General features: G+C 36.2%; 1 protein-coding gene across 1 annotated transcript; it reads left to right on the forward strand.

Annotated features, from left to right (window-relative positions):
- Positions 1-4291: 4291 nt before the first annotated feature.
- LOC125267467 (cytochrome c oxidase subunit 7C, mitochondrial) lies at positions 4292-6939 on the forward strand. Its single transcript, XM_048189140.1, has 3 exons — positions 4292-4463; positions 5867-6004; positions 6850-6939. The coding sequence occupies exons 1-2, from the start codon at positions 4389-4391 to the stop codon at positions 5981-5983; spliced, it is 192 nt and encodes a 63-aa protein (XP_048045097.1). The 5' UTR covers positions 4292-4388; the 3' UTR covers positions 5984-6004; positions 6850-6939.
- Positions 6940-15728: the final 8789 nt, after the last annotated feature.

Raw genomic sequence — 15728 nt, forward strand, 5'->3', positions numbered from 1 at the left:
AATTCCTCAATTGGATTCAGGAAAGGAGAATATGGTGGAAGAAACACCATCCTGAATTGTGGGCGATTCTCAAACCACTCTCGCACTAGTGCTGAATGGTGGAATTGGACATTGTCCCAAACAACTACAAAATTCCGCACCATTTGCTCCCGATCACCCTGCGGAAAGAGGATTTCATTGAGGAGGTTTAAAAAATGTAGGAGCCTTGCTGTGTTGTATGGTCCCAAGACACCATTGTGTGCCACAACACCAGTTGTAGAAATTGCTGCACAGAGAGTGATGTTGCCTCCTCGTTGTCCAGGGACATTGACTGTAGCACGATGGCCAATCACATTTCTCCCTCTTTTTTTTTTTTGAAGATTGAAGCCTGCTTTATCAATATACAGGTACTCATAATGAGTTGCGCTGCTATCCAACTCCAAGATTCTCTAGAGTAAAAAGAACACAAGGTAAAATATAGTAAATTTGTGTTTTACAGTAATGGGATTGATTGCAGTCAATACTACTGTGAAATTGTTGCTGAAGTTTGAGTTCACACTTTGAAGCAGCAGTATACATAGATATGCCTAAATCTTTTCACATGTAGTAGCATGGAATAGTTTATGGACACATACTTAAAATTCAGGAAAAATATATCTTTGAGTTGACAGTAAAATTGCAGTAATCGGGTTGCACATACTTGAACAAACTGGAATCGCAACTCCTTCACTCTAACATAGTTCCTCTCAAAGGGCACTTTGTATACTTGCTTCATTCGGATAGCATTTCTTCTTAGAACACGGTCAATTGTGGAGAGACTGCATTGGTGGATATTGTGGAACAGTTGATTGTCCTGTGTTATTCTTTGCTGAATTTCTTTGAGGCGGAGGGTGTTGTTCTGGACCACCATGTCAACAATGGCATGCTCTTGTTCAACTGAAAAAAAGTCTTGTTCGTCCACCTGAATGTTCTCTAACTTCAATTCTGAAAAAGGTTTGGACAAGCAGGAACATTTACTGTAGAGATCTAGACCTATGTCAAACAAGACTACATGGACTCTCATTGTAAAAGTAGAATGATATAGTTACTTACCGGTTTTCCCTCTGAAATGTACGGATAATTGAAGCCACTGTGTATCTGTTTATATTGGGCTGAACTCTCTGGCCAGCTTCTCTCAGTGAGAGACCATGATTTATGACATGGTCAATAAGTGTGGCTCTGATTTCATTTGAAACACGTGTGTACCCTACCCTCATTCTACCTCTCCTCCCTCCTCGTACACCTTGGCCTCCTCTTCCTCTTTGCCCTCCTCTTCCTCCCTGTCCACCTCTTCTTATATTTTCTCTTTCCACTATACCATTGCCCTCCAATCTATCCATCTCTTCAATCTCTTCTCCTCTTCCTACATCCTCAGCTCTTCTCGCTCTTCCTCCTACATCTTCAGCTCTTCCTCCTACATCTTCAGCTCTCATCTCTTCTTTCTCTTTCTCTATCTCCTCTTTCTCTATCTCCTCTTCCTCTTCCTCTTCTCCCTCTACCCTGGCCACCACCTCTCACTCTTAAACCTCTTCTGTTTCCACTGCTCATACTTCTTTTTTTTTTTGTCTTACTGTATCTCCTCATTTGTCTTCTTTGTTCTTCTTCTCTTCCCCTTTTGTAGTTGTTGTAATTACGTAAGACAGCTGTGTGAACAATTAGAAAATTGGCTTTTTCTGTGTTGAGTGGATTACTAACTCATCAGATAACAATTTGGCGTTAATTGAAGACACAAGGTGTGCAACTGACTATTTTACAATTCACAGAGTTTTGTTTGTTGTGTTTTGAAAATGGTACAAAAATGCTTGTGATCTTTGTGAAGAACAATGAAAAAGTTACAAATGTTTTTCCTGATATATTAAAGATTTGGTTGGCTGTATGAACTGCTGTGATAAAATTTGGGATTTTTGTGCACAGTGTTTTGAAAAAAATATGCTTTTGATTTGTGATTTGTATGAAATGAAGGAGAATTTACTATCTGTTTAGGACAATTACAAAGTGTACTGATCACTGTGTTAACTGTTTTGAGAGCTGTTACCTGAGTTTGGAGAAATGTACCAAATCGATTGAGAAAAACTGTAATTGAAAAGACGTTGACACACACCTCAAAACATTTACTTACAAAACTGAACACCAATCAGGCAGCTACAAAAAGGCCTCAGTTAAGCCATTTTGAGAACTTTGCAAGCATGGAGAGCAAGAGGTGGAGGCAGAGGAAGAGGAAGAGGAAGACAAAGAGAGAGGAGTAGGACATGGTCAAAGAGGCTATGCACGGAACAATATTTCAGATGATATTAGAGCAACGGTGGTGGATCATGTGGCCAGACCCAAACAGACGGCAGGATCTATAATCCCACCCATGCACAATTGGCCTGTTTTTCTGTTTTTACAGTAGTGTATTTTGTTTTATTTTTGTATTATTTTTGCGTTACTGCATTTACTGTACTTTAAAGTATAGTACTGTGATGTGCAGTATTGAGTTGATGTCATTTGTAAACTTTCAGTACTTTCATTATTGGTTGTTGTGAAAACCTTGCATTGAGCTTCACAGAATGCTAACTGATGAACTGAATAAAAACAGTGAAAATTAAAGACTGCAGTGTTTTATATAAAGTAGACTAGTGTGTTGCTGCTGATCTGAAAGTGTATTCATATGATGCAAGTGTGTATCATTTTGTCATCAGAGTGACATTTTGACAAAGGATTGTTAGGTTTTGATAGCAGGGTTTAGGTTTTGATAGTCAAGTCAAGTCAAGTCAAATTTATTTATATAGCGCTTTTACAATTGGTAATTGTTTCAAAGCAGCTTTACATATTAGAAGCACAGAAAAAAGGGAAGTGGTTAAAAATAAGCTGTACAAACAAGCGTGGTAATATGTAACATATACAAGATGGTGCTACATTAAGCCAATGTCGGCTGACTCCCAGGGGTGGAAAAAACCCCCTAGGAGAAAAACCCAGCGTGCTAACACTGGGAAAAAAGTCCTAGGAGGGAAAAAACCCCTTGGAAGATATATATAATATATGTAAATGGATATGGAGATCAAAATCTGAATTATACATTTTTATTATAGAGATTAAAAATAGATTATATATAAATATATGTAAGCGGATACGGGGATTAAAAATCTGAATTATAGATGCAGCCAGAACTGGATCTGTAGGCCCATTGTCTCCTGGGCTACGTTGTAGTCAGGTCCAGACACAGGTTCTCCATCTGATCTGGATACGGCCTGGATCCAGCACCCGGCAAACCTCAGGATAAGATAGTAGAGTTTCAATTTGACACAGATGTGAATGGTATATTTCCCAGTGTTGTGTCATGTTTACTTGAGTGTAGAGTTTTGGCACAATGAGCGAAATTTTGCAAAATGTGTTCAAGCAACGGGCAAAAACTGTAATAGTCTGTAGTAATTTACGGAATTACAGTAATGAGAAAAAAAGGTAGAAACTAAAAGTACATACTGTAATTCAAACAAATAATTGAGGGACTAATCCTGCAAAATTGCAATCAGCAGTGTTTGAAAGGCACAAGGCTGAAATCTATTGTGTTTTGAATGTGTGGTTCACAGTTTTGACAGCAGAGTGTTAGCATTTGAACAAAGTGCTATAAATCCACAGTGTTGTGCAGGTTGTGGTTAAAGTCATGGGATAAGTGTGTAGAGTTTTGAAAACTGTGTTCAAGCAATGAAAAACGAACTAGAGTTTGGTCCACATGAACTGCTGCTGTGCAGACTGTACTTAGAGTTTTGCACATGTGACTCCAGTTGTGCCCACTGTCGTTTAGCAATCGAAAAAAACTGTAATAATAGATAGCTTAGCTATATACTACAGAATTTTCTTTTAAAATTTAAACTAGGCCTGTGAACTAATAAATGGGCAGCATGAGATAATGAGATAATGTGTACAAAGAAACTTTGTATCCAACTTATTTTTTAATGTAAGAGCATGCAGCTTTTTCACCTTGAAGTGTCAGTCGCTAAAAAAGTTTTACTAATGTTGTTTGAATAACTTTCACATGAAATTGCTTGTAAAATAAATAGCGGTGAAAAATAAGTTGTATTTTAGTCCCTGGATTGGTTGATGGTCCCTCTGAAAAGTTGAAATCCCCTGAAATATGCTAATTATTACTCTTAGGCTATTAATTATTATTATTATTATTATTATTATTATTATTAATTATAATTAATTATTATTATTATTATTATTATTATATGACTTTTGAAACGCCTGCTTTAAAACTGCATTTCCCATAATAGCTCGCGGTGTGAGTGTTTCGTTACCCATAAGGCTGTTCGCCCTCTATCTCCAGGCAGGAAGGTCGTTGAGAGTCAGACTCAGCTCGAGCAGATCTAACACTTCAGCGGGAAATAATGCTTGGACAAGCCGTGCGACGATTCGCAACTTCTGCGGTTCGCTCCAGCCACTATGCGGAGGGACCAGGAAAGGTGAGGAGATTTTAGGATATGACCAAAACTAGTCGGTTCTTGTTTAAAGCCTCAACGCCTGAATGCCTAATCGGCACAGGCCTGGTGTTCACCTGAAGCCCGACCGGAGGTCGTTGAAAGCGTTTAGTTTAAAGTGTTTAGTTTAAAGTGATCAGGCTGATTTGTACATAGCTGCGGTTAAGCTTGTATAAATATATGTATTAAGTGTTAAACAGTGATTGTGATACGTCTGCAAGGGCTGAATTCAGGAGTTTCCTTAGCTTAGCTTAGCTTAGCATTTGATCAGGCCACCGCGCCTGTGTACGTTAACCGCTTATTTTACATGAAGGAAGACCTTCAATGATTTTCAGTATGAGTGCATTCATGTACTTTTATCTATGATTCAAGCAGGCTAACTTATGTTACTGTAGTGTTTAATGTCCTTGAATTGTCATTAGTGCACCTGCTGCTTGATATATTGTCTTTATTTCACGGTCATGGAGAAGTTGGACGTATCACTTATAGTCAAGGAAATTAATAGTTTTAAATCATGGTCATTTCTATTGTTACTAACGTACTTTTTTTTTTTTTTTTTTTTTTTTTTTTTTTTTTTTGCAGTTATGTTTAGCTCTTATATTTTTCAATTGGCAATAAATTGCTTATTGTAATTATCCAAATAAATTACTATTATTTTAAATCAAACGACTGCAGAAGTCCTTGAAAAGTTATGGAAATCCATTGATCTAAAAGTGTGAACTCTTTCCAGTCAGTACACATACACACAAATACACCTAAATAGTGAAATGCATAATCTAAGTAATTCAAACACTTTGGCAGAGATTGAGCAGTGTGATCATTTTACAAGATTCCCACTGCAGTGGAAAACCTGGAAATATCAGAGAATGTTAAACCTATTTTAAAATGTGATGATAAATTCTAAAAATATTTCTTTTTCTAGTTAACTCTAGAATATTTAATTGTCTAAAAATGTCTCTTTTTAATCTAATCTGTATACAGTTATATCCAGTAATAACAAATGATTGGAAAAGTCATGGATTGATTGGTCAGAAGCTCACTCGAGGATTCTGGCCAGGTCACAAAAGCCTTGTTCAGACTGAATGCAGACTTGACGGTCCAAATCCAAATTTTGTGCATATCTGATTGGAATCCAATCAAGTGTGAACAGCAAAGTAAATCATTTAGATCAGATTTCAATTGGATACACAGAAAAACGGATTTGGACTGACACTGTGGACGTAGTCAAAGACCTTATTCAGTTTAATATATTTTAAGGAAGCATATCTTCAGTTATAAAACCAATAGTCATAAACCAGATGGAAATGTTTATCGTTTTTTACATTATTTTTTTTTTTTTCCTTAATGTGGTTTCAGTAATTTTCAAAATAAATCATTTATTTTTGCAGAATCTGCCATTCTCGGTAGAAAACAAGTGGAGGCTCCTTGGCATGATGGTGCTGTTCTTTGGCAGTGGATTCACCTTCCCGTTCATTGTTGTCAGGCATCAGATCCTGAAGAAATGAAGCTCCTATCAGTCGCACATTGTAAGTACCTTTGCATCATACAAATTCTGAGCACAAGTACTTCGTGACTCTAAGGGTGTACTCACACTAGGCGCTCTGAACCGTGCCCGAGCACGTTTGACCCCCAAAGCCCGGTTTGACAAGTGTGATCGCTCTGTTCCGTGCCCGGGCGTGGTTCGTTTAGCCAGCCCTGGCCCACTTGGAAGAGGTGGGCCAGAGCACGGTTCGGTTGGGCTCGAGCGCAGCTCGCATGCAGTGTGAGCGCTAACCGTGCTGGAGCACGTAACAGCTACTACTTTGTGTGCGCTACTGTCATCATTATGACGACAAACAGCTTCATTACTACTTGGATAGTAAACTTTTAAATTCATGTACTTTTAATTTGAGTGTATCTGGGTTTATAACGGGTCTGGTTCTCACCTTATTGATGAACAGGAATTGTAGTTTGTGAGTAAAGCTGCAAAATTCCTCCATTAATGTGAGCTGCCTTCGTATTTTGTAATAATCCTCTGATACATGCAAGTGAAAATTGCTGCGCGGCATAAATGATAAATCTATTGGGCAATATCTTGGCGAAAGAGCATTTCTTCGTGTTTTCTTGCGTACAAAAAGTTGCATCTTATATGACGTAAGCGTTAAGGGCTATGTGAGTGCAGGCCAGCAGGGAAGGGGGGACAATCACGCTCGGGCTTGGTTCGAGGCAACCGTGCCTAGTGTGAGTACACCCTAAATGACCTTTAATGCTCTTTATCTCTATTAAAATTTGAACACCGTCACATTGTGAACCATCCAAACAATATTCAATAATTTAGAATGCCATTGTTTATTCTCCTCTTACATTGCTCCTTTGTGTTTTGTTTTTTTAGGTCAGTGTGATTCTTGTGCAACACAGCTCTCAATTTCTACTGGTGTGGATCCTGTAATAATGTTGTAAATAAAATGACCGATTACGTTTACTTTGTGTTTTTTTTTTTTTTTTCTCCTCCTTTATCCCATGCTTTTCTGAAACTTCAAAAACATAGGTTGAAATTACACATGAAATATTTACAGGGATTGAGTCCCTCCAGTATTTTGGAATTTCTATATCAAATAAGCAAACCTCGCTATTCATGCTAGTTTAATTAAATGTAGTTAGTCATTTTTTTTAATGATAAAATGTTTACTTAAAAAAATCATTGATTAGTACAAAGTAAGCTACTATGAAAACCTGTGAAGATTTTAGTTGTTCACAGCTCTTGCATGGTTTTATGCTCATACAGAATCCTAGGAGAGCTCTCAATGAGAATTAAACGCATTCTACGACAGTGTGATTACAGCATAAATAATATTATAATGAGAATGTCAACCGGAATGTTAGATATTCAGTGAGATGTCAGTCACTAACAGCTGGGAAGGTGTTTGGAAGGGTATTGTTTTCCCTCCACACTTTTCAGCTTTATGCCTCTGCTCCTGAATTTCATATATGAACCCATTATAGTTCAATTAACCTTCTACTGCCAAAAGCTATAAATATCTGGGAACAAAACAACAGGGAGGGAGATTTGCAAAGTGACAGGGTAATATTGGAAAAGAACTGGCATTACACTTTTTATTTCACTGGAAACTGGCTCAGTCGAGTTTTATGTACATCATTCAAGGCAATGTGGCTTGCCAATTTTTAAGAAGACCAAAGGGGTAAGGGGTTGTAATAGAAATGAGCTGGAAAACTAGCTTGTCATTTAAACCATCTTGTTCATATACAGTTTGGTTGATTGATGGATTCCTCTACTTTTCAGTGCACAAGAATCGCATGTAGTTGGTTCTGTATGGGAATGCCACTACTATGAAGTAGGTTTGTAATGTGCAGCCGGCGTTCAGACATTGAACTCGGAATCGCTGCACTGTTTACTATGTGAACAGTGAAGGAGACTGACTTGGAAGAGACATGGAGTTTAATAAAGTCATTTATTTTTGTTTTTGCGCACAAAAAGTGTTCTCGTCGCTTCATTACATTACATTAAGGTTTAAACACTGTTGTCACATGGACTATTTTAACAATGTCTTTACTACCTTTATGGGCCTTGAAAGTGGAAATAACGCTGCAGTCAATCGGAAGCCAGAAAGCATGCTGATTTCATCAAAAATCTTAATTTGTGTTCCGAATATGAACGAAGCTGGGTTTGGAGCGACATGAGGGTGAGTAATTAATGATGAACAAACTCTAACTCAATAAGTAAATCCACTTCACTAGCTAATTATTCTTAGACAGCAATGTCATAGAAATATACAGAGCTAATGCAAAAACAGAAGTTCAAAGACAAAATTCTAAATTGTGTGCTCATTTCTCTGGTGAGGGTTAGTTCACCCAAAAATGAAAATTCTGTCATTAAGTAGGCTACTTACGGTCATGTTGTTCCAAACCCGTAAGACCTTCGTTCATCTTCGGAACACAAATGAAGATATTTGATGAAATCCGAGAGGTCTGTGACTCATCCATAGACAGCAATATAATCACCAATTTCAAGGTCCATACTAACGTCGTGAAAACCGCCGACGTGACTACAGTGGTTCAACCTTAATTTTATAAAGCAACGAGATTACTTTTTGTGTGCAAAAACAAAACAAAAATAACTTTATTCAACAATATCTTCACTTCTGTGTCATTCTCATATGTTGTTTACTTCCAGCACTTCCAGGTTCTACGCCAGAACGCCGACTCATTGAGTCGTAATTACTCATTATTACTGCATAAGGCTAATGATGGAAGAGAAGAGATTGTTGAATAAAGTTGTTATTTTTATGAAGTGACAAGAATACTTTTTGTGCGCAAAAACAGTCCTAGAGTCCTATACCTCTCAGTTTTAATCAGTCTTAATTTGTGTTCCGAAGATTATGGATGTGGAACGACATGAGGGTGAGTCGATACCAAATAGTATAGTTCAACCAAAAATGAAAATGTGATGTTTATCTGCTTACCCCCAGGGCATCCAAGATGTAGGTGACTTTGTTTCTTCAGTAGAACACAAATGATGATTTTTAACTCCAACCGTTGCCGTCTGTCTGTCTTATAATGCGAGTGAATGGTAACACAATTTATAAGAGTCAATAAACATGCATAGACAAATCCAAATTAAATCCTGCGGCTCATGACGGCACATTGATGTCCTAAGACGCAAAACGATCGGTTTGTGCGAGAAACCAAACATTATTTATATTATTTTTTACTTCTAAAACACCACTATGTCCAACTGCATTCAGTATTCGCTTAGTGAGGTCTGATCGCGCTCTGACGACGGCAGTGATGCCTTGCACTCATTGAAGTATATGCGCGAGACATCACTGCCGTTGTCAGAGCGCGATCAGACCTCACTAAAAGAGTGCAGAACGCATTTGGATATAGTGGTGTTTTAGAGGTAAAAAATTATATAAATAATGTTCGGTTTCTCACACAAACCGATCGTTTTGCGTCTTAGGACATCAATGTGCCGTCACGAGCCGCAGGGTTTAATTTGGATTTGTCTAAGCATATTTATTGACTCTTATAAATTGTCTATAGGTAATGATAAATAAAGCATTAACCGACGGGAACTTATTGTAACGTTTTATCAATTATTTTAACTAAAGTAACAATTAAGTATATTTAATTCACATATTCACTTTTAGGTTGTCTTTATATTCTTGTGAGAAGGCTGACTGTTAACTTTTGTTTTATGTTGTAATTGTAAACATTATCTCTACTGTCAGTGTGAACTTACCAAAGACCTCTTTTTCAAAGACCTGGCTTAGCGTAAGTGTTTATGTATCCCTATAACACTACGTCCTTGAGAACAAAGATGCTATCTTTGCCAGCGCCAGAACTCTAAGGTCACACAGAACAGGCCATTAAAAACCAGCCACCCCTAAATCAAAGTCTGCCAGATTGTATGATAACTCGTCCCTGGACACAGACTCTGATTAAAACAAAGCAGAGCCATTAAAAATCTATTCCATAATTGTATATTAATGTTTAATGATTTTGGACCGTCATGCAGCTCTATAAAGTTAATGTACCATCAAATTTGCCATAAGCAACAAAAGGGAAGGCAACAATAAACTGTGTGTTAATTTTGGATAAATTTGTATTTGCTCCAGCTTTGAAAAGAATATTAAATTCTAGTCTGTTTAATGGAAAGCTACCATTTTACCTCTGGGCTCTTTATATCTTGTAAATACAAAGATGTCTGAATGGGTCTAACTTTTTTAGGTTAATTGCCAAAATAATTAGCAGTTTAATGGCTGTTGTATTTGCTCTACCTGTACCATGCAGTGACTTTCAATGGAGAATGGACATGCTAGGTCATAAAGTGTTTATATTTACATCGGATTTTATTATCACATGTAGTTTGAAATGAGGAGGGAAGCATCAGATTTTAGATGTGGGAAAGATACCTCCAAGACAGCAATACTTAATAGGATATGACTTGAAAGGATAGTTCACCCGTAATTGAAAATTCTGTCATCATTTGCTCTCGTGTTATTTCAGATCTCTTTCTTCTATGGAACGTGAAGGTTTTTTTTTTTTTTTTTTTTTTTCAATATTCAAAATATCTTCTTTTGTTATTTGCAGAAGCAAAAAAGTCATACAAGTTTGGAATGAAATGATGGTGAGTAAATGATGAAAGAAATGTTGTTGTTTTTTTTTGGTGAATTCTCCCTTTAAAACTCTATGATCCCATATACTCTATGATCCCTTATACATTTCCATTAGTTTACCATAAGTCACTATTGAAATGTCACAAGACAAAACATTTTTAATGCTTGTTCTTAACCCTCTGGTGGTGTTCGTTCATTTTTTTTTATTTTTTTTTTCATCCGAATGGTACCAAACTCGATGATTTTTATGGCAGTTGCTATGTGACCACAAAAAAAAAAAAAAAAAAAAAATTGTAGATTTGTAGACTGATTTGAAAAAGAAAAATGGTCATAAAAAATAGTCACACTTGTTTTGTTTGTGGTCAAAAATAACCGCCATAGGACTGCCACTTACACACACTCGCAGACACACATACAACACATATTATACACACAAATCAACTGTTGGCTGTAACAATATGGCAGAATTGAGCCAGAAGACTCAAATAAGAGGTTAAAATCAGGTTGATTTACCTCTGATAAAGCATTTCTGTTCATTGTTGTTACATGTTTGTTGAATTTCGATGTTATGTGTAACAAAATGTCTTTCTCTATGTTCATGTTTGACTGTGGAATTAATGCAAAAACTGACACTTCAAACCAACATAAAAAAAATAAGAAAAATTTAAACCTTTACAAAAAGTTGTCTTTGAGAATGTCTAATTATATATCCAAATATCCAAACTTAATAATGTCTAAAAATAAATATTTGTCTAAAAACAACTAGATTTTAGAAGTCTTTTTATATAGAGCTAGAAACAAATCTAGTGCTTAAACCATGGCATTACAGTTGGCACCAATCTGCCCTCAAAAACTTTATTTTAAAAACATTGTTTCTATTTTAACATGAAATACTGCTTTACTTGAAAAGTAATAAAAAATAGAAAAAAATAATTATTTTCAATGGGGGAAAATTCTCCTAATTATTGCATTAATACCATGAAATACTATTCTCTCAAAAACAAGATACAAAATGATATATATATTATTGAACAAAAATATATTACATTGATTTTACTGAAAATACTACAAAATACAAATACAAAGAATACAAAGTTTCCCGGGGAAACACAGAACATTTTGCGAGTGCACGCAAAGTTTCTCAGGGAAACGAAAAACATTGACGAGAGAACGTAAAAGCATTGACAAATAATTTGTCCACCCATCTCTTTTTTTCCCCCCTTCACCGTGTCCCATTATGAGCTCCTTATTACATTTGCCAGATTAGCTGTGGTGTAAATTTGGAAGAAGAAAAACAAAATATCAGTGAAAATAAAATAAAAATATAGTAACCCAGAAAGAACAATAACAACAGTAAATGTTATGTGAGACACTCACTGACTCTCACGCGATATTCTGCTAGGTTTTTTGTGTACTGTAACAGGTAGGGTAGATTTTATTGACATGAAAATATCAATAGAAATTCAGTCTGAAAATTTGTTTTTATTGTGGCATCAGTGCCTGGTTGTGTCTGGAAACATTTACATGCTTTATCAGTGTGTACATTTCTTGAAGAAAAAAAAAAAAAAAAAAAAGTAAAATGCACATAATGAACAAACAAACAAGCCAATAAAGAGTTTAGAATTCCTGTGAAATAAAAATGTATTTTCCCCAAAGATTTATTCAGATTGAATAAACAATATCTGCAGGTTGACAGCAACCAGAAAGTTTGGAAAGAAATGACAGGTTGAGAGCTTGTTGTTGTTGTTTCATAGATGACTCTCCATACAGTCTCATCAGAGGCAAACAGCATGAAATGATGAAGGCTTTACTCTGTTTCTTGCATTTCTTTTAGACTTTAGACTTAGTCTATCAAAAAGGAAGTATACATCATTTAGCTTTGAAGTACAGGTCATTTCTCTTGACATTTCTTTCAAAAATATCCTAACTTCTGTCAAAGATTAATTGCTGTGCTTCAAGATCTCATTAAGATCACAATTTGATACTTTCCTTGAGTTAATTGATCATATTTTCCTTTGAGTGAAAGGTTTATTTTCCATTCATTTGCAGCAGAACTGACTGGGTAGCCCACCATAAAATATTTTCAACATGTAGCAGCTGTAGAGGAAGTCTTTTTTTGATGGCTTTCTTTTTGGGGTATCAAGCATTTTTTTTTTTTTTTTTTTTAAATGTCCTAACAGTTGAACTATATCTGAAAATGAATCAGACTGAGAGGATATTAAAGGTTTACATGCTATTGACATTGGATGCTGTTAATTTTTAAAACACACTTTACAGATTTGAATTCTGTTTGGGAGACATTATAGTGTTTACTCCTAATGAGACATCGAGAGGGTGGTAACATATCTTTCCACTAGTAAATAGGATTAGCCAAGAGTACATAACTCTCCCATTATGCCTTTCCTCTGCCACAATGTTGTTTTTGCGTGGAGTTTGGGGGCCTTGAATCATTATTTGTTCCTTTTCGCAGCTGCAAGCTCTCTTTCCCACCCACGGACATAAATAGATGTCTTTTGAACCTGACGTCTTGATGGTTCTGAGGTCTCGTCTGTTAGTTTCTACCTGGTTGTTCGTGCATTGGCAAATCTTATCTGGCCTCTAAAATACGCCCTCACAAAACAAGTCATCAAGTGCCAGATGCAATATGTGTTCCACTGGAGTGGTGGCAGACACTTGTCTTTATTATAACCCTGTCCTTCATGCCACAGCGTTAAAATGAGATTCTTCCTCAGTGTTTATCAAGTACATCTGACCTTTTAATGAAAAGTAGATTTACTAAAGATAAATCGTTGTGGCTGTGAGTCTTTATAGGGTTCAATAGGGCCCTTGTTTGAAATAAAAGAATGCTGGATGTTATATTAAAGGGTTAGTTCACCCAAAAATGAAAATTCTGTCATTTATTACTCACCCTCATGCTGTTTCACACCTGTAAGACCTTCATTAATCTTCAGAACACAAATTAAGATATTTTAGTTGAAATCCGATAGCTCCGTGAGGCCTCCATAGGGAGCAATGGACACTTCCTCTCTCAAGATCCATAAAGGTACTAAAAACATATTTAAATCAGTTCATGTGAGTACAGTGGTTCAATATTAATATTATAAAGCATCGAGAATATTTTTGGAGCTCCAAAAAAACCCGAAATAACGACTTATTTAGTGATGGCCGATTTCAAAACACTGCTTCAGGAAGCATCGGAGCACAAATGAATCAGTGTGTTGAATCTGCTGTTCGGAGCGCCAAAGTCACGTGATTTCAGCCGTTGGCAGTTTGACACGCGATCTGAATCATGATTCGACACACTGATTCATTTATGCTCCGATGCTTCATGAAGCAGTGTTTTGAAATCGGCCAGCACTAAATAATTCATTATTTTGTTTTTTTGGCGCTCCAAAAATATTCTCGTCGCTTTATAATATTAATATGTAACCACTGTACTCACATGAACCGATTTAAATATGTTTTTAGTACATGAATGGATCTTGAGAGAGGAAGTGTCCATTGCTCCCTATGGAGGCCTCACGGAGCCATCGGATTTCAACTAAAATATCTTAATTTGTGTTCCGAAGATTAACGAAGGTCTTACGGGTGTGGAACGGCATGAGGGTGAGTAATAAATGACAGAATTTTCATTTTTGGGTGAACTAACCCTTTAAGAATCATTACCGAAACTAAAAAGGAAGACAAATTAAGAAAATTACAGCTGTACAGTAGACCAAAGGTGTTTTATGACTCAACATTTATTTGGTTTTCATATATATATATATATATATATATATATATATATATATATATATATGTGTGTGTGTGTGTGTGTGTGTGTATATATATATTCGTGAGAATAATAGCCTGAAGAGTTCATTCCACCCTAAATTGATACTATTGACATCTATGCCAGAGGTATTTCCACTATATGATAACATGCAATGAGAAAGAGAAACAAAAAATATAAAGAATTTTCTAAAAAACAATTTGAAGCAGCGTGAGATTTAAGCACCACCTATATTAAATGTTGCCTGACATGGAACGTTGCATAATATATGAAACCAAACAGGAGTGATGGGAGAGATTTGCCTCTCAGCAGAATGATTTTGTTAGAAATAAAATCTTTAGAGAGCTGCTGATGATGCGGATCAGCTTGGTACAAACAATTCAAAATTGCTAAACTTACTCTTTGTCTTTCTCAACAATTTCAGAGACTGACAGTTTTGTCACCCAGGCAGTTCACTGATGACAACAGTAAGCGCTTGTCATTGTTGCAATTTGCAGCTCCTACTGCTGTCATTTGTTCCAGCCTTGACATACACAACAGCAGAAACACAACCAATTGCTGATTGGTTGCAGCTCTTATTTCAGTTATTGTTTTCAATACCAGTGCCTTTTTTATTATTGTCTTCATTATCACAGAAGGTTTATTTCACCTGAACGACACTGCAGCTGTGGCTTGTTTGAGTTTAGATGGTCATGTGTCTTCATTTGGGAATTTGGGTTATTTTTTAAATCTTCTTTAGCGTGTTTCTATAAAATCATTGGTAAATGAAAGAGATTATTGTTGAGGCTAATTTCAAAACAGTAGATGTGAAAACATTAAAAGATAGTTTTTGTGTGAGACAATAAAAAAGTCTCCATAACATAAAACTATAAGACTTTATAGTCTTTATATAACTTAATTCATCTGTCTAGCACTTTTATTACACTGTCTTCACCATTATAGAAAGTATTCAGGTCATCTGAGCAAAACATAATCTATATTTGTGGGTCTATATGTTTCTCTTGACTGTTGTATGTGTGTTTGGTAACACTTTAGTTTGGGGAACACATATTCACTATTAACTACAACTTATTGATAGTTAGACCTAGTTGTTAAGTTTAGGCATTGGGTAGGATAAAGAATGTAGAATACGGTCATGGAGAATAAGGCATTAATATGTGCTTTATAAGTACTAATTGTCACAGACACGTCAGGTTCCACCTCACTCCCTTACCCACGCACCCAATCACCGGAGTACTGATCACCGCCACCTGCAACTCATTATCACCATGATCACCTCATTACTTAAGCCCCACACTCACACACACACATTGTCCGGTCTCGTTTGTTATACACAAGTTGTATGCTTACCTCAAGGACTCC

This window comes from Megalobrama amblycephala, linkage group LG4 (genome assembly GCF_018812025.1).
Source record: "Megalobrama amblycephala isolate DHTTF-2021 linkage group LG4, ASM1881202v1, whole genome shotgun sequence".
Taxonomy (NCBI): Eukaryota; Metazoa; Chordata; class Actinopteri; order Cypriniformes; family Xenocyprididae; genus Megalobrama; species Megalobrama amblycephala.